Source organism: Lontra canadensis, unplaced genomic scaffold, assembly GCF_010015895.1.
Source record: "Lontra canadensis isolate GAN:19392208 unplaced genomic scaffold, GSC_riverotter_1.0 scaffold3, whole genome shotgun sequence".
Lineage (NCBI taxonomy): Eukaryota > Metazoa > Chordata > Mammalia > Carnivora > Mustelidae > Lontra > Lontra canadensis.
In genome coordinates this window covers 33,602,353-33,629,586 of record NW_022630997.1, presented here as the reverse complement: position 1 = coordinate 33,629,586, position 27,234 = coordinate 33,602,353, and the positions used below count along the sequence as shown (strand labels likewise).

The 27,234-nt window shown below is 34.9% G+C and overlaps 1 protein-coding gene across 13 annotated transcripts in view; it reads left to right on the top strand.

Moving 5' to 3' along the window:
- Positions 1–27,234, top strand: part of CCSER2 (coiled-coil serine rich protein 2) — a 183,470-nt gene that overhangs the window by 85,593 nt on the left and 70,643 nt on the right. For 9 of the 13 annotated variants that reach the window (XM_032838474.1, XM_032838464.1, XM_032838469.1 and 6 more), the window contains 2 exons: positions 4,525–4,687; positions 17,545–17,740. In XM_032838474.1, the coding sequence (XP_032694365.1) occupies positions 4,525–4,687; positions 17,545–17,740 (359 nt within the window). Of the gene's footprint in view, positions 1–3,702; positions 3,829–3,915; positions 4,008–4,524; positions 4,688–17,544; positions 17,741–27,234 lie in introns of those variants that run through there. The other 4 variants (XM_032838541.1, XM_032838550.1, XR_004380411.1 and 1 more) reach the window with 4 other exon arrangements.

Genomic DNA, 27,234 nt, shown 5'->3' with positions numbered 1-27,234 from the left:
AGGGAGAGATGGGGCAGAGCAGAATCGAGGATCGTAGAACGAGGGAAGATGAATAAAATGAGAAAGGACTTTGGGTTTCAGTTGTGATTAGGAAAGGTCTAAAAGACAAAATTGTTTTAATTCTTTTACATTTTTTTCTTTTACCTTTGTCAGGGAATCCCTTAAGGAAGCAGTTTTGGTTCCGAATTTCTTTTGGCAGACTATTGAATATTTGGTATTTGTTCCTTTTTTATTCTGAAGTGTCTCTCAAACAAATGTTCAGATTGTATCAAACACGCAATTATATGGCTTTTTTCTCTTGCTCCAGAACATCTAATGGGCACTCATTGCCTACAGCTTAAAGCCTTGCATTCAGCATATTTATAGTTTAATACTCAGGTTTATGATGTTTCCATAGTATATACCTTGTTACATGTGCTATTTCATCTACTTCTTGTGTTTTTAAACTTTTCTCTGTTGAAAAAATGTCTTCTGAGGCTCCTGGGTGGCATAGTCGGTTCAGCGTCTACCTTTGACTTAGGTCATGATTCCTAGGTCCATCTGCTTCTCCCTCTTCCTCTGCCTCCCCCTAACCCCCCCTGCCCCCGCTCACTTGTGCTCTCTCTCTCAAATAAATAAATGAAATCTTAAAAAAAAGAAAGATCTTTCTGATTACTTCCTGAATTCCACACCACCAAGTTATGGTTCCTATAAATTGTACTTACTCTGTGTTATATTTCCTAAGGTCATATTTTTTCCCTTTAAAAATTTTTTTTTCATTTTATTTTATTTATTTCTTTTCAGTGTTCCAGCATTCATTGTTTATGCACCACACCCAGTGATCCATCCAATACAACATTTTTGCTTTTTATTGAGATATAGACATATGAGCTCTGTAGTATTGTCCTTGATCACTTTCCAGTTACTCTATCTTCTTCTGGAAATTTATCTTCCTTTTTAAGTGTTGATTGTGTTTAGTAATAACAAGGTTCATGATTTTTTTTTTTATATGAGCTTTTCTTCTTTCAAACCAAATTTTAGTTCAAAGTTTTTCTGATCAGATTGTGAAACCTCCTGCAGAGCACATACTTTCTAGGCTTTGTAATGTGTAATTTCTTCCTGCCTTCTTTGTAGCCAGTTGTTATTCACAGGTGGAAATAATATCTGTGTCATCCATTTACCTTCCTATGACTTTAAATAATCAGATAAATAATTTAGGTTACTTTTTGTGTTATTTTTTGATCCTTTATCAAATCAGAAGAAAAGAGTGTGATGAGTGGTAGATCTAGGTATCCCAAGTACCATACCTTTCAGTTAGCTGTATATAGTAGATCCTGTTTCCCTCTCCAGAGAATAAGGGTCTTGATATTATCTCTGTCTCCTACTCAGAGTTATAGAACTAAAATCTGCTGCCTTATACTTTTAGACCTGGAAATCTCCTTCACAGGGCCTTTCTTTATTTTCTAGGCCTAAATGCATAATTAGGGCAAAATCTGGTGTATAGAGAGCTGTGATCAACATATTGGGTTAAAATTTTTCAAACCAGGGTATGTTTTGGTTTGCCTCATCATGCCCTATGGTATTTCATGTTCAGAGGGATTTATTTCCTTTCTTAGTCTTCTCTGTCCTGTTCCATTATTAGCTATGGAAATGGCTTTGATTTATCTCCATCTTATAATTTTGTTTGCTTTCCATTTTCTATCAGAGAACCCCCAATCTTATCTAAGAAACCACCACTAATGTTACTTCACGTTACCTTCTTAGTAACATTTTAAGGTATATAAACATATGTTTAATGGATGTCTCAGATAAGAGTATAGTTAACCCTTGAACAACACAAGGTTGAAATATGTGGGTTCATTTGTATGTGGGTTTTTTCAATAAAGGACAGTGCTGTAAATGTGTTTATTTTCCTTATGATTTTCTTTCTTTCTTTCTTTTTTTAAAAAAGATTTTATTTATTTATTTGACAGAGAGAGAGAGATCACAAGTAGGCAGAGAGCCAGGCAGAGAGAGAGAGAGGGGAAGCAGGCTCCCTGCTGAGCAGAGAGCCCAATGCGGGGCTCGATCCCAGGACCCCGAGAGATCATGACCTGAGTCGAAGGCAGAGGCTTAACCCACTGAGCCACCCAGGCGCCCCTTCCTTATGATTTTCTTAATAACATTTTCTTTTTCTGATATAATGCAGTATTATAAATGTATTTTTTCTTATGATTTTCTTATTTACATTTTATTTTCTTTAGCTTACTTTATTGTAAGAATACAGTGTATAGTACATATAATGTACAAAATATGTGTTAAATGGCTATGTTATTGGTAAGGCGTCTGGTCAATAGTAGGCTATTAGTAGTTAATTTTTTGTGTATCAAAAGTGATACACAGATTTTTGACTATACAGGGGGTCCCATACCTCTAACACCCACATTGTTCAAAGGTCAACTATACAAGCAGAATCTTTAAAGAGTCTTACAGCAGTCATTTATCTGAGAATTTAGGCCCAGCTATCTCAGGGTCTACCAATAGTCTTTTGTGGTCTTGACAAATGTTTGTTTCCACTGTTTATGTGCCCATTGTACCTGTGGTTGAGTTCTTGTTTCAATAAAGGTGCTTTAAAATGTAGCCTGTGTGTAGTATCAACAATCTCTTTAGTAAAAACAAAAGTGGCATATCAATTTTATGCTCTTTAATTTCCACAGTATATAACCCCATCTCCTGATCTATTTGCCTGGTTCATTTGCTTCTTGTTACTCTACATGCACTGTGTTGATGATATCCCAATTATATATCAGATTCTTATGACAGAATTTCTTGTTTGGGGAGTGAGTGGAATTTTACTTGCCTTAATTAAATATGAATTCAAATAAAACTAGATATAGATTATCTCTAGCTATATAGATAAAGTAATATTTTAATGCCATGTGAAAATACTTGATGAGCTTAACTGAGTCTCTGTGTATGATACAAATGTTAACTAAAATCAGTTTTAAGTCTTTTTAGAGTATTTTAAAATTTTTCTTTTCTGATTTCATCTTCTGCTCCTTATTTTTTTTCATTATAATGGTCACCATGCCTTTATTTATCCTAACAGGTTTTCTATAATTGAACTTTTAAAAAATAGATAAAAAATAGATTGTAGTTTAACTCAATAAAATGACAAGAAACTGAAATAATTTCAAATGTAAGTCTTTAAAAAAATTTTTCCTTTAAAATTTTTTAAACTACAAAATGTATAGTTTTTTCCCCAAAATTGATTTCTGTAATGGTTATAAACAAAATTTCAAAGTTTTAAAAAGTTATATAAAATTATTATGCATTTAGAAGAAATATGTTATAGTTAGTGTATTTGAGAATTGAACGTCTGCACTTTACTTTTTTGGAGTGGGGAAGTTTGTTTTTATCTGGTGTACTATAATGAAACACTTTCCATATTTCAAATTCAAGTTTTAGATTAAGTGAAAATAATCATTTAAGTAATTAAATTGGGGATTACATTGATTTCTACAGCTTCCTTATCAAGGAATTCAAAGCATTCTGGATTTGAACTTTCTCATGTAATAATTCTCAAACTAGAGAAACCTTTTCTGTTCCTGGCTTGAGTTAGTGTTTAGTTGTATTTTTAGTAACAGTCCTAACTCAGTAGCTATGTAGCCACTGAGCGAAGATGGAGTCACAGGGTAAACTGGGCTTGCTTCCCAAAGGGAGGGCTGGGAGTTGAGCAGGAAGGAAGGCCTGTTTGTCAGTGCCTTGTATGCAACTATGTCTGAGTAGGCAGTCGGCGACACAATGTCTCCCTTGTACAAAGTAACTGTCTTAGTGAGTGCTCAGATATGTGAGGAAGAAAGTGTTTGGGTAAGTGAAAGAGAAGCTTGGGGTGTTTCAAGGAGATTCTTTTCGTGTTTTTGTGGCATTTGGATTTCAGGGAGTGTACTATTTGTTGCTGCAAAGTACTGGCTTTGTTTTCAGTGACATTTTAGACTTTTTGAACAAGCTTTACTGTAGACAGATTGAAGCTTCTTACTTTCTAAGCTGTGAGCTTAATTTTAAAAATACGATTTCTTTGTGATGAAAACTTAATTTGTGCTTCTTGAAAACAGTGAAAGCTAATTGTGGCATTTATTTTTGGGAAGGAGTTCTCTACTAGACTTAAAATCTACTTTTTCTAATCATTTTCATTCTGAATTCAGAACCAGCTAGTGATAATGACGAAAACCACTAAAAGCTGATTACTGGTGTTTAAAATGTATAATGTTGATAACAAGGATAATTTGCTTGTTTTAAAACACTGGGACCATTGTTACTTAAGTGCCTGTGATTTGAAAGTTTTTAATTTACTTCAATTTGAATGCTGTAAAGTTCAGTTTTCACCAAAAAAACTGGTTACTTTTCTTCTGGAAATTTTGATTTTGTGATTAGCTAATATAAATGGCTGGTATTTTTAGCATGTCATTTTTATATTCTCAGCTGTGTTTAATTATCAAGCTATAAGTAGTTAACTTTTACAGAGTGTGTACATGTTTATTGTGTTTTGCTTTTGAATCTGTCTAGTGGAGTGTGACAATATGAACCGCTTTGACCGGTCAGACAGAAATGTTCGGCAGTCTCAGGAAGGATTTTGGAAAAGGCCACCCCAGAGGTGGAGTGGACAGGAGCATTACCACCTCAGCCATCCTGACCACTATCATCACCATGGAAAAAGTGACTTGAGCAGGTGAGTCTAGTTTAGATTACTTTTCCTATCTTTTGATTAATTTTGAATTATTATAGTTCCATGCCCCCTCAAAACTATTTTTTAATTTGGTTTTTAGATGTACCAGAAATATTTCAAATTATGTATGATACTATTTGGAATAATTTGTCTAATTCTTTCCTTTTGGCCCAAATTATTTTTCATTAGCTTTATCATAAATAAAAATATTTTATTTATGTCTGCTATTTAGACTTTACGTTTTGGTGTGATTTTCTAGTTCTCATTTGGGAACGATTATATGTTGAATTTGTTAATTATTTTAAAAATGTATGAAATTAGTGCCAAGTGATTTGTCTTCTTTTGCTTAAATAATAAATTAAAACTGATAAGTTTCTCAAGTACTATTAGAAACAGAAGATACTGTACAATGCCAAGATTCTTTTCCTTTTTGAAGCATAGCATAGTTTTAAATTTGATAAGAAAAATAATATGGCTCTGTAGTCAGTCAAACCTGGGATTAAACCCTGGCATGATACAGATCAGCTCTGTGAGCTTAAATAATTTATTTAAACCCTCTCTACTCAGTTATCATCTATAAAACAGAGTTGATAATACTTTTCTCTCTGTGTTCAAGGATGAGAGACAAAAGTGCTTGAGCATTATAAGGATTAGAGTAGGCACCCAATGTGGTGGTAGTTATTATTAATTTTTTTCCTTTTCCCTTCCTTGTCTCATTTCACTAGGGATTTGAGGTCATTTTGGGGCACAGTTACCATACAGATAATAAAAATTGAATAAAGAAACAATGGAAGGGAAATGTATGTTCCCATATAGTTCTTGAAATAAGAAAAAAAAAATTGTCTCTAAGAATCCTTGCAGCAAAAACAAAGAATAAACTTTGGTCCATTATAAGATTTAGACTTTACATAAGATAAAGAATGTGTTTCTCCTGAATTGATTTGCTTTCATGAGACAGAAACCTGAGAGAAGTTGCTTTGCGTGAGTTCTTAGAAGGGGAATACTTTGTGATATAGTGTACAGGTCTCAGACAGCTTCCCAAAATAGAAATGATAAATTCCATAAGTCCATTTTTTACTTATGTTCTTCAGTGCAAGCTGCAAAGAAGTAGTGAGAAAAGGCAGTTCTGCAGTGGGTCACAAAATAATGAGGTTTAACTAAGGATCCTTCTGTTGGTATAATTTGATAAAAGGATAAAATGTAGATGATCTAGAAGAATACATGGAATATATATTTTTCCAGTCATTATGTTGGCTATTGTTTTTTATACCTGGGCTTTTGATAAGGAATGGTCATCAGAGAGTTGTTATTGTCAGGCAAGAATATGATGTAAAGATAGTCATGATTGCAAATAGTGAAGATTATGCTTCCCTCATCTTTGACGGTTGGTTTATAAGAAGGTAAATTTAAGGCCAACTTATAAAAATTTAGAAGCCTAACTAAAAATGTGAACCATTGCTTATACTTCTGATAAGATTTATTCATCCATTTAACAAATACTCATTGAGAACCTAGATGTTGAATTCTGTGCTAAATTCTAGAGCTGGGATGAATTTGGAGATAGTGGGAGAGGTGATAGCTGTGGATTGGTAATGGCTTCTTAGAGCATTGTTCTGAGGATGCTAAAAACAATTATGTAATGCATGAGCTCAGTTGGAGTCATCACAGTTATTGGTTATGTAGAAATTCATGTGCCTCTTCCATCCCATGTAAAGTTGAGTAGTAAATACTTCTTGGATGTTGACTCTGTGGGAGAGGTAGGTATATTACAGTGTTAGTGCAGTACAATGATGATGGGTGCTTAATTAAAGTGATTTGTATAGGACTCCAGAGACATTGAGCATCTGAATTTTGTCTAGGGTAGTAGTTTGTAAAGGAAGTTACTATTGATCGGGTAAGTGTGACTGTAGAGATTATAGAGGAGTGGTTTCTATAGGAGAAGGATGAGTATTCAGATGGAAAAAAATAACATGTACAAAACCAAGTATCAGTACTATGGGCTTTTTAGAGAATTTAGTTCATAGCTGGATTGCTAAGTCATTTGAAGGAATGAATAGATGTGATCTTTAACTCTAACAGCAAAACTCTCTAGTTTAAGATAAAGAGTGACAAATTTCGGTTAAAATGGGATTATAAATTTAGACTGTCCCAAATGGAATGAATTACATGGATGGAGGTAGTAATCTCTGACCCTGAGAATAATCAAGCTGAGACTGATTAGTCATCTTTCAGAAAAATTAAAGAACAGTTTCCAAAAACCATATTCCCAGATGTTAAAAGGTGTAGAAGAATGATTATCTGATCAAATAAGTACAGGAATAAACAAATCAATGTTAAATGAGTTTTTTGTAAAGTGGACTTTAATTTATAAATATATAAATTGCCTTAATATATAAATACAGTACTATGATTGCCTTTAATATATAAATACAGTACTATGATTTTACAAAATGTGGTAAAAGATAGAATATATAGCCATATCGTAAGACATACGACCGCAGGTCCCTTTTACACGGTGTATTTTGAGGGACTAGTGATTTTTGGATCATCTACACTGGTGATTCTTAGGGAGGAGAGAGAAATGCACCATATTCTTGGGGGTTGCTCATTTAACTCAATGCAGAACTTCCAACAAGTGGGCACACTGGTTTGTCATGAATAGTTATAGGTTAACCATTTTATGGATCCCTTCAGGCTTTGGGGTGGCCATCTGGGTTTGTGATATCTAGATCCCCTAGAGCTAGTTATGAATTTGGATGGTACGGAGAGGAGAAACCCCATTTAAGATAAGCCTTACTCTGCAGTATACCTTTAAACTATTCTTTTCTCTCCATGCCTTGATTTTGAAAAGTTTGGATGCACTAATCCCAGGGCCCTTTTGACCTTACATGTGTAAAAGTATCTCTTCCCATTCTATGACTTCTTGAGTGTAAGTTCCCTTTCCTTTCTATCCTTTAATTCCCATCATTGTCCTTTTTTTTTTTTTTTAATTATAGGAATCTGTCTTATCCATAATTTAGGGGACTGGTAGTTCTGAACCACTGATCATTTTCCTTTGTATTTTTATGATAATACTATGCTCTCTTTCCATCTGGCGTAAGCTTTCACTCCTCTTTCTTCCACAACCTCCTTCTTTCCCTATACTTTCCATTATGGTATATGGAATTCTCTCAGATCCTAACAAACTCACTTTTTCTACCTCTTTGCCTACATTCTCCTGATTGCAACTGAAGTCTAACTCTTTCCTAAATATACTAATTCCCTAGTAGTATTTTTATATGAAGATTCTTATTTTCCAGTCATTCTAGTACTTTACTGTGTAGAGGTAGGGTCTTTGTCTTCACTCCTTATTTGCTTCTCATCAAAGATATTTATTCTTCAGTCTCTTTCCTTTGAGACTTAGGGCATTTGGCTATATCAGATCCTCCTTATTGGTCCCCACACCTTGCTCACAAAAGTCTTGCCCTTGGCTCATTTTGCCTCTTCATCATAAGCTTTGCTGCAGTCCTGAATGTCTCCAGTGTTCATATACATGATTCATTTAACCTCCTGGCTCCTTAGTGTCTTAGGATTCTCTGTATACAAGATCATGTCATCAGAGAATCGACATAGTTTTACTTTTTTCTTTCCCACCTGGGTACTTTTTTCCTCCTGCATACTTCCTATGACTAGAACCTCCAATACAGTGTTGAACAGGAGTGGTGAGAGCAGACATTTATGCCTTTCTAATGTTAGGGGTAAAGCATTTAATCTCTCACTGTTAAGTATGATGTTAGCTCTGTTTTTTTATAGGTAGTCTTTATCATGGAGGAATTTCCCTTCTGTTCATATTTTGTTGAGTGTTTTTGTCATGAAAGAGTCTTGGAGTTTGTCAAATGCTGTTTCAGACTATTGAGATAATCATTTTTTTTGCATCTCTTAATGTGGTATATGACATTGATTTACATATGTTGAACCAACCTTGCATTTCTTAGATAAATTCTAGTTGGTCATGGTATATAATCCTTTCATGTATTGCTAGATTCAATTTGCTAGTACTGTGTTGAGGATTTTTGTGTATATATTCATAGTAAGTATTGCTCTCTAATTTTATTTTTTTTTAGATGTCTTTGTGTGGTTTTGGTATTATGATCATATACATTGAATAGGAAAGTGTTTCTTTCATTTCTGTTTTTGGAAGAGCTTATAGAATTCACCAGTGCAGTTATTTGGGCTTGGGCTTTTCTTTGTGGAAAGTTTTTTGATTACTAATTTAATCTCTGTAGATATTCTATAGATATCTATTGGGATTTGTTAGTTTGTGGTATTATTCAAGCCTTCTGTTTTGCTGACATTTTTCCTAGGTCTGTTCATTAATGAGAAGGAAGTATTAAAGTCTCCAACTACAGTTTATCTTGTAGGGAAAGTCTGAATGCAACACATTCTCTCACTTTTTGTTTATATGGTAATGTTTTAATTTCTCTTTAATTTTGAAGACTAATTTTGCTGGATATAGAATTCTTGGTTGACAGTCTTCCATTTAACATTTTTGACCCCCATGCATTCTTATGAAAAATCAGCTGTTACTCTTACTGAGCGTGTCTTCTGACATATTTTTCTTGCATTGTTCAGGATTCTCACTTTTTCTTTAGCTATTTTTTTTTAAAGGCACATTTGAAGTCTTTTTTTTTTTTTAAACATTTTATTTATTTATTTAACAGACAGAGATCATAAGTAGGCAGAGTGGCAGACAGAGAGAGGGGGAAGTAGGCTCCCTGCCAAGCAAAGAGCCCGATGTGGGCCTCGATCCCAGGACCCCGAGACCATGACCCGAGCTGAAGGCAGAGGCCTAACCCTCTGAGCCAACCAGGTTCCCCTTTCTTTAGCTTTTGATAGTTTATGATGTGTTTCTCTTAATTTAATAAATTTTGGAGTTTGTTGAGCTAATGACTGGACAATAATTTTTTTAAATGCCTTGAACCAGTAAGTATCCCCGACTTTGCCATGGGGCTCTATATGTGTATGTGTTTAGGGATACTTTCAACAACTTGGTATTGCAGCTCTGCCTTAGCCTTCATTTTCTCCTTGCTCAGAGATTCTAGGTCAGCCAAAGGTGAGAGGTGAAGGCCTTTCCAGGTATTTCCTTGGCATGCACACAGCCCCACACAGGTGTATGGCCTTCTCTGTGTTCAAGAATATGTTGGGGCATTTCAAAGCCTCCTGTGGGCATCTCCTTCCTCAGGTTTTTCTTTTAAGTTTTTTGATCACCTTCTTGTTTTGATCGCCATCTCTGGCAGTGTAATGTTTTAAAAAATTGCACTGATTTTTTCAACACACGTGCTAGAGATAAGTCTGTTCCCAATGAGAAACCTCGGAATTAGGTCAAATAAAACAACAACCAAGAATGGGCCTTTTCTAGGGAGGTGCTAGTTAGGTCAAATAGTAACTATTTTCTGGAAATGGTGCTTTTCCAAGAATTCCAAACCCACTTTACCATTCATCCCTCCTCCTAGTGATTGCTGAGTTTCACTGCTATTATGCTTTTAAGGCTCTTATTTTTCAAGCTACCACAGAGCTGGGAAGATAGGCATGGCAACAGAGTAAATTAAAATCCACAGAGCTTGTTCTTACCAAGATTCAGCTGGGTTTTCTTTTTTCTCCTCCTTCCCTCCCTCCCTACCTCCCTCTCTCTCTCTCTCTCTCTTTCTTTCTTTCTTTCTTTCAAGTGTTCCTTGGTTGTGACAGGCATTTGGTTGATTTCCACAGTACTGAGTAAGTTGATTTTGACAAATTTGCCGGTGTCATCAGTACTTTTATGGAGGAGTGGACTTTTTGGAGATCTTCATTCTGCCATTGTGGAAATACTTCTGTCATTTTTTTTTTTTTAAACTAATAGACTTCATTTCTTAGAGCAGTTTTAGTTTTAGCAATATTTAGCAGAAAGCACAGAGAGTTCTCATATACTCCCTCACCTTCTTTTATATAATTTTTACTATTATTAACATCTTGCATTAGTTGTTACAATTGATCAGTCAATATTGATACACTGTTATTAATTAAAATCCATAGTTTACTTTGGGGTTCACTCTTTGTATATACATTCTGTAACCTTTGACAAATACCTAATGATATATATTTACCATTACCTATCATACAGAATAATTGCACTGCCCTTAGACTCCCATGTTGTCCTTGTATTATCCCTTTCTTCTCCCTTAACCTCCACCAATACTAAGGGCAACCACTGATCTTTTTACTGTCTTCATAGCTTTGCCTTTCTCAGAATGCCATATAGTTGTAGTCTTCTCAGATTGGCTTCTTTCACTCAGCAGTATGCATTTGTGTTTCCTCCATGCCTTTTCATGCCTTGATAGCTCATTTCTTTCTATCATTAAATAATAGTGATGAGTGTACTGTAGTTCATTTGTCCATTTACCTCCTAAAACACATCTTGATTGCTTCCAAAACTTGACCATTATGGATAAAGCTGCTCTAAACCTTTATCTGTGTAAGTTTTGAACTCATTTTGGTAAATATCAAGAAGCACAGTTGCTGGATCATACAGTAAGATGTTTAGTTTGGTACAAAACTGCCAAATTGGCTATACGTTTTGCATTTTCTCCAGCAGTGAATGAGAGCCCCTGTTGTTACACATTCTCACCAGCGTTTTGGTGGTGTGTTTTGAATTTTAACCATTTTAATATGTGGGTAGTGCTATCCTATTGTTTCAATTTGCAGTTCCCTAAGAATATATAATGTTGAGCATTTTTTCATATGCTTATTTGCCATTTGTACATCTTCTTTAGTGAGATGTCTGTTTAGAACTTTTGCTTGTTTTTAAATTTTGTTCTTTGTTTTCTTATTGAATTTTAAGAGTTCTTCGTCTTTTTAGATACCAGTCCTTTATCAGATATTTTATAAATATTTTCTCCTAGTCTATGACTTTCCTTTCCAAATCTCCTAATGGTGTTTTTTCAAAGAACAGATATTTTAGATTTTATGCAGTCAGGTTTGCAAATTTTTTTCTTTCATGGATGGTACTTTTTGTGTGTATCTAAAAAGTTACTGCTCAACCCAGTGTCCCCTGGACTTTCTTCTTCACTACCTTGTAGTTTTACTTTTTACCTTTAGGTCTTTGATACATGTTGAGTTAATTTTTGTGTACCATGTAAAGGATCATTTTTTTCTGTACGGATTCTAGTTTTTTTTAGTATCATCGTTGAAAAGACTATCCAGTCTCCTTTTTGTTTTTTGTTTTTTTTTCTTTTCCTAGGTTTTCTTTGTTTTTCTTTTATTGAAGTATAATAAAAATACAGCGTTAGTTTCAGGTATACAACATATTAATTAAACAGTTTTATACATTACTCAGTACTCACCATAAATAAAGTCACCATCTGTCACCAAAACAACATTATTATAATATTATTGACTATATTCTCTGTGCTGTACTTTTCATCTCTGTGACTTAATTATTTAGTAACTGGAAATTTGTACCCATTTCTACCCTTTATTCATTTCCCTTATCCTCCTTCTTAGATTCCCATTGGCACCCATCAGTTTGTTCTCTGTATTTAAGAGTCTGTTTCTTAGTTTCTTTATTTGTTCATTTGTTTTTTAGGTTCCTCATAAAAGTGAAATCATGGTATTTATCTCTCTTTGTCTGACTTATTTCACCTAGCATAATACCTTGTAGGTCCATTCATGTTGTTGCAAATGGCAAGATGTTTTCTTTTTTTTTTTTTTAAAGTTGAGTAATACTCCATTGTGTGCATACATGCACATATACACACCACATCTTCTTTATCCATTCATTCATCTATCAGTGGACACTTGGGTTGTGTCCCAATACGCAATTATCTCGGCTATTATAAATATGCTGCAGTAAATATAAGGGTGCATGTATCTTTTCAAATTAATGTTTTTGTTTTTCCCATCAATAGCGGAATTACTAGATCATATGGTATTTCTGTTATCCTGTGTTCTTTGAATTGCCTTTGCTCTTTTGTCAAAGATCGTTTGACTATATGTGTGGATATATTTTGGATTCTCTGTTTTGTTACACTGATTTGTATATTTTTTCATCCATACTACTGTCTTAATTACTGTCACTTTGTGTAGTAAGTCTGGAAATCAGATAGTGTCAGTATTCTTTCTTTTTCTTTGTATTGGTTATCCTAGCTCTTCTTCCTGTTCATATAAACTTTAGAATCACTTTGTTGATATTCACAAAATAATTTGGTGGGATTTTGATTGAGGGTGTGTTGAATCTAACATTGAAAAAAATATAATATATAAAAATACATGTTTAATTTTTAATATACAATTTTTATTAAAGATGAAAAAAGAAACACTAAAGGTTTTGTGAGGTCAAAGTGCAACTCAGATAAGGAAATAAATGAAGAAGAAAAACTCTCTTTCTCCCTGTCTCTCACACACACATTTCCACTTACTGTTCTAATGTGTGAATCACAAGCCTTCAGAGTAGCACAGAATCACACATCTTAGTAATTAAGAAGCTTGGGTAGAAGTGAAGGGTATAAGTAAGTGGGTACAGCCACGTATTTGGAGAGATTTCTTTAAAACTGCAATAATGATTATGCAGTGATGTGATTATTAGGTGTGTGGATTGTTGATGCATTGTATGGACTCAATTTAAATGGGTTAAAAAAAAAAGCTTATCTCTTAGAGATTCCTTTTTGCAGTTATTCTGATCCCATTTTGGGGGGGATGACTTTATTGTCTATACTTCTAGAACAATATTGAACAATATTGGTGATGGTAGATAGTTCTTTCTCATGCTTCTGTAACTACTGAACTCATTTTTGCCTTAACCCATCCCTATATTGGTTCACTTCTTCATGTTCAATAGCCTGCCTGGCCTGTGGTTAGCTATAGTCTGCCTGTGCTAACACACTGCTAATAGTCCAGTGTGTTCCCCCAGACAGCATGCAGTCTTCTTTTGCTTTCACTATTTAAGTTCTCTACCAGAAATTCACGATTGTTAAAGTCTGTATACAAATAGATTTATGCCTGTCAACTTATTATGGGTTCTTGTGTCCAATAATTCCACTATTGTCCCATGTTTATTTTTCTTTACAATTTATGTCTTCAAGCTTGGAACTCTTGGAACTCATTCTGTTTTAAAGGTTCAGATTGACATGTGTGAACTGCATCATCCTCTCAGAATGTGGAATCTCAAAATCTTCATTTTCTTTCTGTCCTATTTTTTCCCTCTCCTATCTTTGATGGTATCCATTTATTTTCTAAAAATAACCCCTGGTATATATTTGCTTTCTGTTACATTTTTGTCTTCTTTTGCCTCTTGACCTTCTCAGTTATCTTCATTTTTTTCCAGCTAAGTTCAGTAAGGGTGTTACGTTATTTCCAGTGTATTGTCAGATGGTTTCACACCAAATACCTGAGTATAAATAAATCGTGTTAAAATTTACCAATTGGGGAATATAGGTGAAGGTTATAGGGCATTCTAGTATTCTTTTGACTTTTATGTTAGAAAATTTTTTCAATATACAGAAGTTGGAAATTATACTAACAACAGTAATACAATAGCAATTAGTTAACATTTACTATATGTCAGGCACTGTTCCAAGCATTTTAACATATATTACCTCATTTGAGACTTATACCAACCTAATGAGGTAAGTACTGTTATTATCCTCATTTTATAGGTCAAGAAAATGAAGGATTGATAAAGTAACTTGTCCTGTTACTAGCTAGTAAGTGACAAAGGTGAGATTTGAACTCAGGTAATCTGTATAGGTAATATAAAAATGAGTAAGATATGCTCCTGCTTTCAAAGAGCTTGTAATCTAATTAGAGTTGATAGCTATATAGATTTCTTTAATTTGTACTAAATAAATTAAGGATCCTAAAGTGCTAGTTTTATCTAGTTGAGGGGATCAGGAAGGGCTTTTAGAGGAAGTAGCATTTTAGTATGAGGAGAAGATGTAAATTTCATTTTGGGTCTCATGGTGTAAGTATTTGAAATGCAACCTAAGGTATATGAACTTTATTTATTTTGCACTGGAGAAAATTGAGAGTTAAAGAAATTATGGCCAAAGACATTAAGTATTTTTAGTAGCTGGTTACTGTCAGTCAGGATTTAAACCTTACTCCTAGGTGAGAGGTGGCTCTTTTATACCATTGCAGTTTTCTAGATACCAAATCTTTGACCCTGTATTGTTAATGATAAAAACTTGTGACTCTTCTTTTGAATGTTTTTAATTCATTAGTTTCTTGCATGTAGTTAATTTTTAGTCAACCTAAAATAAGCCTTACTCTGTACCTGTTTCTTATATTGTAGATTGCAGACCAGTCTCATTCAGTCTCTTTCCTCTCCACTCTTTGTTTTATTCACTTGGTAACATAGCAAGTAAAGTTTAATTTGATTATTACCTGGGACTTTTTAATGTAACTGCTTCCAGATTGTAATTTTAAAGTAGTAGCTAAAGAACTTTAGAATTTCAGCGATGGAAGCTTGAAAAGAAATAACCTAGTGGTTAAAATCCATGATCCTTAATCATTCAGTGAAAGCAACAACAACAAAAATAAACAAATAAAAAGCTAACTGGTCTCTGATATAGAGGAAAAGAATATACAGTCTGTGTCTTCATGGAGTTTATAATTTGGCACAGATTGCCAATGAGCACAATATACTATGTCAGGTAATATGGTGGGGCATATTAGAGGGCTCTATAAGGACACCCGTGGAAGTACCAAACCCTGCTTTGGGGGATTAAGGAAGCTTTCCCTGAGGAAATGCCAACTAATTTAAGATGAAGAAGAGTTATCATTCTCTAGATCAAGTGGCAGTGGAGGATAGGGTGGGTAGCCTGGCCAGGAGTAAAGAGAGTTTGACATAGGTTTGGAGATGGGGGAGATTGTAGTGTGCTTCAGGCAGTCTCAGGTAATTGTGGATTAAGAAGTCAGTTTAAGGGAGGCAGATGTGTTAAGGGATAAAGTTAAAGAATATATTAGATTCAGGCTATCTTTGGCCTCATCAGCCATATTTAAGTGTGTCCCTGTCCCTGAAAAACATGCCTTGCACTTTGTGCCATTGCTTTTTATTTTCTTTTTCCAGAAAGCCTTCACTTTTCATTCCAGTCAAATTCAAACTTTCTAGTTCATCCAGGTTCTTTTCTGCCCAAGAAAATCTTCCTAAGTATGTCGGCTTTTTTTTCCCCAAAAACATCGCTTATCTCTTTTCTTCATATGCCAGATAATTCTATATTTTTGTTTTACTGCTTTGCTAACTTATTATTACTATGTATTTTTTATCACTTCCTGTATAGATTATCCATCTATTCAGTAATGAATGGTTAAATCATATTAATTGATCAGTATTTGAAATTTAATAATTCAACTATAATCTGAACCATAAAAATAAAGCAGAATTCTATATAAACACATTAGATCTTAACTATAAATCAGCAATTTAGAAGTTCTTAATTTTTTTTTTCATTAGGTTAAAACAAGAATCAGACCTGAAATCCCATATGAAAAATAGTTTCAGAAAAATATAATCTTGTGAAAACCAAGCTTATATTGAATATTTAAGAGTTTAGAGATTTGGGAATATTTGTTTGAAAACTAGAAAATTTAGTGAAAACCATGTTTCTACTTTTTCAGTCTGGTTAAAAATTAATGTGTTGTGGCTTTTGCAAATTTAATGCATCATGAATTTAACTTTAATCCTGATATGTTAACATAACCATTATTTGGAGAGAATACTCTTTTCTTTCAGTGTGTTATTTTATATATTTTATGTTTTTGTATTTTTATATTTATATATGTATATATATACACATATATATATTTTTAAATGTCATTTATTTATTTATTTGACAGAGAGACAGCGAGAGGGAATATAAGCAGGGGGAGTGGGAGAGGGAGAAGCAGGCCTCCTGCTGAGCAGGGAGCCCCATGCGGGGCTTGATTTCAAGACCCTGGGATGATCTGAGCTGAAGGCAGCCGTTTAAAGACTGAGCCACCCAGGCGCCCCCATATATATGTATTTATATATCTATTTACATATATACAAATTTCATGTCTTAAGAACCAACTGGAACTATGTATTATGCGAATGCAATAATTTCATAATTGATGCAGCTAATGACTTCTGATTAAAACATTGTGTTTTTCACATCCGTGAAACAAATCAGCCCTAGGTTATTTTTTTCCTGCTTTTTTCAGCATGTATGTTATATGAAACTAAAGGGAAGTTTAAATTTTCTTAGAGTAGATTTTTTTGAAATATAGTTTAAGATTAGGAAATATGTGGTCTGTATAAGACTTTTATAAAACCACGTTTAACCTTTATTGGAAAAGAAGATTTATCAATAACGAAAAAACAAAACAAGAAGTAACAGTTCATCTGTCTTAACTGTTTGCTGGGACTTATAAGAGAATGGAATCTGGCAGTATGTGACCAAACTGGGAATTAACATAGGTAATATAATTATGGGACTAAAAAAAAGATGTGACGGTCAAGAGGCCAATTAAAGTCAAAAGCTAAAGAGTGGACAATCTGTTCAGGCAAGAAAATAAGTATAATTTTTTTTCGGACAAGGCCTTTCCCTAGAATTTTTTGTTTCTCTTCTACTTCCTAAAGAATAAGGTTTATTCGCCAATCTGTAGAAAGCACAAAAAGGGGGAGGAGTGCAGAAGATAATTATATTAATGAGAACTAGAACTGATTAGAAATTTTGGTGCAAACAAATTCATTGTCAGGTAAACAAAAGTCAAAGGCTATGTGATAATGATAAATGATTTGTAATAATCACTGCAATAATTTCATTACCCTATTTCTTTCTGAAATTATATTGTGTATCTTTTCCCTCCAACTTCTTTCCCTGTCCTTCCAGAGGCTCTCCCTATAGAGAATCTCCTTTGGGTCATTTTGAAAGCTATGGAGGGACCCCCTTTTTCCAGGCTCAGAAGATGTTTGTAGATGTACCCGAAAATACAGTGATATTAGATGAGATGACGCTCCGGCACATGGTCCAAGATTGTACTGCTGTAAAAACTCAGTTACTCAAACTGAAACGTCTGTTGCATCAGGTGAGTATATATGAACGTTTTTAGCTCTGATATTTTGAACTGTAAAATGGATTGACTTGACTTTCTTTTAAGTTAATTGGGTTTCTAATGCCTATTCAAATTTCTGTAGAAATAATGCTTGTAAATAATGCATAACAAACTTGTGTTGGAGAAAAAAATATTTTTTTTTGTGATGCTTTCAGTGCAGTCCTCAACATTTATGAGCTGTGTGATATTTGGCAAGCCAATTTTTTTCCTATTTCTTTATATTTATAGTACGTACATTATAAAATTGTTGACAGAATTAGAAATAGTAGTTGTAAAATTAGAAGTATCATAGTCAGGCATTCAGTCATCAGTGGCTGCTACTATAATTTCAGCTATGTAGGAAATAAACAGCAGTTTTTACTTAATAATCATAGTCATATAATTTAACTTCTGTTTGAAACCTTCAAGTTTAATCTTCCTCAGTCCTTTTTTTTTTTTTTTTTTTGAGAAAATTGAGACTTGGAGCAGTGATGAGACTTGTCCAAAGATACAGGGTGAGCTGATATTAGAAGCTATCTTCTTATTTGGTAGTACTGTTTTTGGTTCAAACTTACAGACAAGGTCAGATGAATAGCAGAAAACTAAAGAATAATTTTAAATCATGGGTATCTTTTGGTTAGTTTTAAAGCTGTGTTTATTTTTTTGTAGACTAGCCACATTTTGCTTAAAATTATGGTTGAGAATGAACAATCTAGCTTCTCTGCTGACCTTATTTTCTGTATTACCTTCCTCAGGGTTGTATGTTATAGCTTCTTATGAGTAGGGACCAATTAGAATTCCTGGTGTCCATCAAAACCAAACTCTTGACAGATGCTCTGTAAAGGCTAGTTGAAGTGAAATATGGCTCCTGTATTAGTAACAATAATGACAATTAGTGTAAATATCCTATTAAAGTCATGAAAATTGTTATGTAAGTACTTGATAATGTATTATTTGGATTACTCTTTTCCATTTTTGTGGATGTTGGATTGCTTTTTGAAAATAAACTTTTCTGTGCTATGCCTGGGAGCAAGAAAGTAGAAGATCTTTTTCAGATCTGAGATCTTGGGACTTCTCCGAAGGGAGGAAAGTGGTTTCATGATTGAAATATCCAGACATAGAGCTTAGAATTTTAACTGTAACTAGGAGATAGACTCTGGTTTATAGTGTTTCTCTGCTCATTAGTCTGGGGAGATTTTCTCATCAGGAGCTTCAGAGTCAAAGGAAGGAGAAGGTAGAAGTGGTAGGGGAATAGCTAAAATATGTTCAAGATACGCTATCAGTCCTTGTACTACTATAACACATGCTCTCTTTTGTGTCTGGGTTTATTGCTCTGAAACATGAAGCATGATAAATACCAGCTAATCCGACCATGCCACGTCTAATAATAGGAGAAGTAGTATAATTCAGGAGACAATACATGAATTGATAACCAATGATAAGTACCATAAAAACAAAACTTTTTTCAGACACTTTAAGAAAAACTGTGACTCTCTTAATGGCTCTTTTCTGTTATTATCACCTCTGAAATGTTATAGTAAACACTGGTCAAGTTAACTTTACTTTTTGTTTATGCAATGAAAACAAAATTATGAGAAGAGAAATTGCAGAATCTTTTAAGGGCATCTTTGAAATTTCCCAAAATGCTAACAGACGTTAAAAGCTAAATGAGTCTAAGATTTCATATAACTACCTCTATTTTTTCCACATTTAATATTACTAAATTTTAAGAAGTTCAGTGTGATATATATACATAGTTTTAAAAAATTCATATAGTATTTAGAGACTTGTTGAAAATGCAGTATTTCTATTCTTCTTTCCATCTCAATCGACCTTTTTATTCTGAACAGATTACTGTCTGAAGATTTCTCTAGAACTGTCATTCAGAGTCTTCCTTTTGTCTTCCTATTGTGGGATTGGGTCCACTATTTCTTGGGTATCTTTTTAGTTTATTCCCTCATTTTGCTAGAGTATATCTTTAATTTACTTTCTAAGAGAGGGCAAATGGATGGTAAATTTTTTTAAGTTACTGCATTATAAAAATTTCTTTTATCTACTCTAATATTTGATATTAATGATTTGGCAAGAATGGAAGAAATGATTTTTCCATTAGAAATCTGAATGCAGGGGCACGTGGGTGGCTCACTGGTAAAAGCCTCTGCCTTTGGCTCAGGTCATGATCCCAAGGTCCTGGGATCGAGCCCCACATCGGGCTCTCTGCTCAACAGGGAGACTGCTTCCCCCTCTCTCTCTGCCTGCCTCTCTGCCTACTTGTGATCTCTGTCAAATAAATAAATAAAATCTTTACAAAAAAATCTGAATGCGTTGCTTTTCTGGGATTCAGGTTGCCACTGAGAAGAGTCCACATTCTGATCCATTTTACATATTATATTGCCTATTTTTATTTTTCTGAGAGATGTATTAATCCTTTTTTACCTGGCACTTTAATCTTTTATTTTTGGCATTATGTAGTTTCACAGAGATGTCCTGGGATTTGAGTTGTGTTGTAGTTGTTTGTATGTTTCCTGTTTAATGTATGGATAATTTAGTAGACTCTTTGGAGATACATATTGTATGAAATTTTAAAAAGTTTTTTCTATGATTTTTGTTTTTACCTCATTTTCTCTATATCTTTATGGAATTCTTGCTAATTACAAACTAGAGCTTCTGAATTTATTCTCAATCTTTTATCTTTTTCTTTTATTCTTTCCTTTGGTTTTAATTATCTTTCCTCATATATTCCCTCAACTTCATATTTCAGCTCTCCATTTCTATTGAATTACTTATCTTGACAATTGTATCCTCAGGTTCCAGGAACTCTTTATTATATACCATTCCTTATTCATATCATTCAATTTTTGTTTTATCAGTAACTATATTAAGTAGAGTGTTCCTGCTAGTTTTTGTTAAGATTTCCTAGGTTCCTTGTATTATCTGTCTCTTTCCAAATAGGCATTTTGTCCTTTATGTTTATTTTGGTTTCTTTCTTTTGGAATCTTTCTTCAAATATCTAATGATTATTTGCTGTTTATTAATATTTAAGAGTGAGGAATTAAAAAGTTGATTCCGGACTTTTTATATGTGGGCTGGGCTGGTCAATTGGCTGGCTTGATTTTATAGTACTAGATGGATATTGAAGGACCCTCAGTTTCTATTGAGTGGAGGATTTTTTCCTTCTTAGGTTGTTCTGTTTTCTCCAGAGAAGCAACCTCTGATTTTTTTGCTTAGAATAGAGATAAAAGTCTGGAAGTCTGTTCTTGCCTTGTGTAGACTTCTAGTTAATTCCCATCATCTTTAATCTTGATGGGTCATATTCTTACTTTTTTCTGTATCTAGCATTTTGACCCTTATTGGGGTTGTGTAGGGCAAATTGGTTCTCTTTTTGTCCATGTTCCCCATCCATACATACTGCAGTTATGTCTTTTTTCAGTCCTGCTAAATCACTTATTAAAATTTCTGTCCCTTCTGTAATTCTCTTTATTATTATGGTTTATATGTTTTAAAATTTTTCTTCTCTATCATTTTAGTATAGGACTAAAAGAAAAGATTAAAGTATTTCTAATCAGAAGTCCTCTTCTTTTGGGGCACCTGGATGGCTCAGTCGGTTAAGCATCTCTACTCTTGATTTTGGCTCAAGTCATGATCATAGGGTGGTGAGATGGATCCCTGCCTCAGGTTCTGCACTGGGTGTGGAACCTGCTTAACTTTCTCTCTCCTGGGACACCTGGGTGGCTCAGTCAGTTAGCCATCTGCCTTCGGCGCAGGTCATGACCTTCGGGTCTTGGGATTAAGTCCCGTATCAGGCTCTTTGCTCAACAGGGAGTCCGCCTCTCTCTCTGCCTGTTGCTCCCCCCTACTTATGTGCTCTCACTCTCTCTCTGGCAAAAAATTAAAAAAAAAAAAAAAAAAAAAAAAAAAGATTCGCTCTCCCCCTTCCCCCATTCTCCCAAGAAAAGGGGGAGGGTTCTCTTCTTTTTAAAAATATAGGGAAAATATTTTTTTAAATTACTTTAGCTATATGAATGCCTCCTTTTGAAATTTCAGTGTGTCACAGCTCAAAATTTGATTATTCTTTGGATATTCTTGTTGTTTGCTGGATTTGCTATTAGAGAGGTGGGGTTTTGCACTCATTTGCAAAGATAAGAATTTAATTAAACACTGGTAACCAGTATCTGCTTGGGCCTACTCATAAGAGATTGATTATTATAGGGAGGAGTCACCCTGATTTCAATAAAATATGAAGTCCTACAAGATTTGACTGAGTACTAGCTCAGAAACAAGAATGTCCACAAAGAAAGAGGTAGTCTCATTATCTCTTATGTTCTCTTACTTTGCTGTTCTCTCTTCCAAGTGGTTTACCTCAAGGCAGTGTTCCTTAAATTTAGACAGAAATCTTTTCCTTGATTATTTTTAGCAGTTTAACAGTTAGGTTATTTAAGATTGAATTAAATTGGGCACAGGGTGGCTCAGTTGGTTAAGTCTCTGCCTTCAGCTCAAGTCATGATTCCGGGGTCCTGGGATTGGGTCCTGTGTCAGGCTCCTTGCTCAGTAGGGAGTCTGCTTCTCCCTCTCCCTCTGTCCCTCCCCTCTGGTTGTGTTCTCTCTCTCTTTCAAATAAATAAATAAATAAAATCTTTAAAAAAGATTCAACTAAGTTCATAAAAGGAAACTAAAGAGAAATGGTTAATGAAAATATAAATGGCATAAAAATGATTTCTATAGCCTGATTCTTAGTGGAAACAACAGAATTTTATAGAGCTACTGAGAACTTTATATATAAAATTTCTATTACTTACTACTCAGTAAATGTATGTTAGATTGATTTTAGTCAGACAGTTTTATAATTGCCTTACCTGCCTTAGTTGCTGGTTATTCCTTAATCCAGTGGCCTCTCACTGCTGTCTTTATTTTCTTGATCTTTAGGACCTGATCAAGAGGCCATACTTGATAAGGACAAATGAGAAACCACCTTTGCATTTTCTCGATTTCCCCTTAGTGTCTATTACCAGTTTGAATGAATTGCCTTCGGAATTAGTTTGGGGTCTCCAAAGAAAAAGAACTAAGAGAGAAATAGAGAGATAAAGGGGAGGGGGGGAGGAAGATTTATTATAAGGAATTGGCTCACATAGTTATGGAAGTTGAGAAATCCCAAGAGCGGTGGTTGGTAAGCTAGAAACCTAGGAGGTCTCATGGTAGAATTCTAGTCTGAGTCTGAAGGCCTGGGAACCAGGAGAGCCAACAGTTAAGTTACAGAATGAATATGAGTTCAAAAGCAGCAGAGGACCAATATTCCTGCTCAAAGACAGTCAGACAGAGAGTGAATTTTCCCTTACTCCATCTTTTCTTCTGTTCAGGCCTTCAGTGGGTTGGATAAGGTTTACCCACATTGGGGAGGCATTCTGTAAGTTCATGGAGGTTGTTTTGGTATAAGTATTGTGAGCAGAGAAGCAAATCCATATCCAGAATAAGTGTCTATTCCAGTAAGGACAAAACATTGTCCTTTCCATGATGGAAGTGGTCTAGTATCCTCAACCTGCCACCAGGTAGCTGGCTGATCATCGAAGGAGTGGTGCCACATTGGGGGCTCAGTGTTGATCTCTCCTGCTGGCAAGTTAGGCACAAAGCAATGACTGTAGCTGGGGTGGCCATGTTGCTAAGTCAACCTCCATCTCTGCCATCATTGCCATTTTGTTTATGAGCCTGTTGGGGGACAACAGAGGTGGCTGGGGTGAGAGGCTGACTGATATCCAGGAATGGATCAGACAACCCACTTAATTTTTTTAAATTCTCTTTTGCTGAGGTCACCCTTTGGTGAGCATTCACATGAGATACAAATATCTTCATATTTTTTTGTGCATTCACAGAGGTCTATCCACCTACCTCTTCCCCAGATTTCCTTGTCACCAGTTTTTCAGTCATGTTTCTTCTAAGTCCCTGACCATTGGCCCATGTATTGGTATACAGTTGCATGGCTGGATATTTTACCTTCTAAGTAAAGTGAACAGCCACATGCAGAGCTTGAAGTTCTGTCCCCTGGAAGGATTTTCCTTCCCTGCTATTCTTCCAGGTTGTACCAGAAAGGAGCAGTAGTGTTGTAGCTATCCAATTCCAGATGTTGTCTGCATATCATATGGAACTGTAAACCAGGCCTGAGTCTGGTCTTCTCTTTGTCAGCTGATTCTAGGGAACTCCCCATGAGGCCATGTAGTTTGGATAGAGAGGGCAGTGTAGAAGGAGCGGGGACCATGGGCGTTTGAGCCACTTCTTCATGTAACTTATTTGTATCCTTAGGGCCTTTTATACCACTTCCATTTGATGATGGAATGTTTCATACACCTGCAACTTTATGACTTTGTGAGTCAGATAACACCCCATTCATGCTGGGCAGCTCGGGTAGCATGGTAACTTCGTGGCCCAAGATTAAGCATTCAGTCACTACTAAGACCCAGTAGCAGGCCAAAAGCTGTATTTCAAAAGGACAGTAGTTATCTACAAAGGATGGCAGGGTTTTTCTCCAGAATCGTAAGGGCCTTCACTGAGATTCATGTACAAAGGCCTCTTTTAGTCTGCAAATAGTCACTGATACTTCCACACCATGGGACCTGCTAGGACATAGGACCCACAGAGCAGAGCAGCTTGAACAGCAGCCTGGACCTATTGCAAAACCCTCTGGGCTTAGCAGGTAGGACCTGTTGTTGCACAACCTTCTGAACCTACTGAAAACTAGCAGCTATTTGGTTCACGTGGTAAGTGAGCCAGAATAACACACCCAGATTAGGAGTATGTTGCCTCCAAAATCCAAAGATCCCCACTAGGTACTATACATCTTTTTTGATTATAGGAGGATCCAGATGTATAATGACTTATCCTTTACCTTAGAAGGGATATTTTGGCACACCCATGGTCTTTACTCCTGCATACTGCCTTCTTTCTCAACAAACAGTTGTTTATATTCCTTTTGTGTTTCTGGCAGTTAAGAGCAAATTGATGATTGGGCAGTGCTATTCAAAGTAACTTGTACAAGTATTTGTTATTAGTCCATGAAGTGTTCAAGAACTCTTGCCAGAATCGAAATAAACACATTTCATCCTTCTTCCAGAAATTTTTGCTATCAAAGAAAAAAACTGAGCCAAAACTAAACTGTTTAGTAACCAGTTGATTTATAGTCTGGTGCAAGCTTTTTATTATGTCGCAGACAGAGAATAGTTTGTGCCAGAAGTGATCTGCAAATCAAACTGTAAATAACACTGGTGAAAGATACTATCCTTACTTGTGAAAGAGAAGTCCAGAAAATGAAAAAGATATGCATCCAAATATTACACTAGAGGTATCTTTATGTAGTATACAAAATAGAAAAATTGCTGTGGCATTGGAGATGAAGAAGTTCATTCTGTGGCATTATGGAGATTTGAAACTGTAAGTTGAATTTATCAGTTTAGGATTTGGGGGAGATGAGTAGAATCAGCATGAACATGGTTACAGGTTCTTCAGAGCATGAGCTGCATTTATCATGATGACTATGGGAAAATCCATGAGTATGTAAGATAATAAAGAGAAAGTCAGAAAAAGTGTTCACTTGATACACTTTGAAGTAACTTTTAATACAATTTCTTACATTAAAAATGTTTATTAATAAGAATTAAGTGTTTATATTGCATTTATAGTGGGATCTGTATTTCAGTAACTAAACTGGCATCTATATTTCAGTAACTGAATTCTTAATGAATTAGGATTGAATTTTGCTGAAGGATGCCAGCCAATAAATGTAGAAAGTGTGATAAAAGTAGAAAAACATTATTTTACAAACCCTAAAGAAATCTCTGCTTTTATGGGGCACCTGGGTGGCTCAGTCATTAAGCATCTGCCTTTGGCTCAGGTCATGATCCCAGCATCCTGGGTTGAGCCCCCATATTCGGCTCCTTGCTCGGCAGGGAGCCTGCTTCTCCCTTCTCCAGCTCCCCTGTGCTGTGTTGCCTCTCTCGCTCTCTCTCTCTGTCAAAAATAAATAAAATCTTAAAAAAAAAAAAAAAGAAATCTCTGCTTTATGCCAGGATTACTAATTGTTGCTATAACTGTTAGGTGACTGGACAGTGGGTTTCTGGTCGGTTCTTACTGTGCCAAAGTAACACCATATAAATTATTAATGGTTACAAGAGGAAAAACATACTTGTTCACTGGAGAGATCAAACTGTTATCATCCTAATCCAGAGATGGTTTTCCCATTACTAATGAGTTGAGTTATCCAGATAGTATCTGCTCATGTGATATACATAATTATGCATGATATATTCTAACAAAACCATTTAATTTTAACTCCTCATGCCGTTTCTTACAGCTTCCCTTTTATAGGATAAACAGGTGATGGAAGAAAAAGAGAGGAAGGAACCAGACAAATTCATATGGTTGAAAACTCTGTAGGAAAAATAATAATATCTCTTTAGCTTGTTAGTGTCCCAAAAAGTTGATGTGGGGAGGTGAAAGTTCTACATTAAAAGAAATTTAACAGTTAACCAGATGTAATGTGAGATTCTGAATTGGATATTGGTTGACAGATCAACTATAGAAGGCATTTTTGGACAATTGGAGGAAATTCGAATATGACCCGTGTTTTAGATGAGGTAGAAATTTACTGAAATGGAAACGTAAAGATTGTTAACTAAAGATAGGTTATAAAACAGTATGTGCATTATAGTCATATATTTTTTACATATATTTATATATGTTTATCTCCAGAAGGAAATGCACTAAGGTGTTAATAGTGATGATACCCAGCTGGTGAGAATGTGATTTTTTTTCATCTACATTTTCTAATTTCTAATTTTCTATAATATGTGTTTACTATTTTGGAAAAAAAAAGTTATTGGAAAAGTACACGTCCTATTCAAAGATCAGTTCGTAATGGGATATGGTTAAAATGTAGGATGCTAGAGAGGAGGCAGTAGTGATAGTTAGGTTTAGGACAGATTGTAAAGGGCCTATGTGCCACAAAAGGAGTTTGAGCATTACTCTTTAGGCAGTAGTAAGCCAGGTGAGTGACGTGGCCAAATTGATATTTTAAAAATGTTATTTGAAGGGATTTGTGGAAAATGAATAGCAGAGGGAATGACTTAAATCATAATATTTAAGAGACTGTTGCAGACATCCAACTTTTAGCCTAAATTTGTTAAATTTAATTGCTTTGAAAATAGTTAAAATTGTGCTCTCTTTCATGCATATGTCCTACAGAGTTGCGTATATAAAACTTATATAGTTGTCTATATTGTGTACTGGGCAATTTTCTAGGTTTCCTAAAGTACATTATCTTTAGTTCTTGAAAAGCTGGTGATAGCTGCTTCATCTCACAGCTGAAGACATTGAGGCTCAGAAAGCTAATTAGTGGGGCAGCTGGGTGACTCAGTTGGTTAAGCATCAAACTCTTGATTTCAGCTCATGTCATGATCTCAGTGTCATGAGATTGACTTCCATGGGACTCCAAGCTCAGCGGGGAG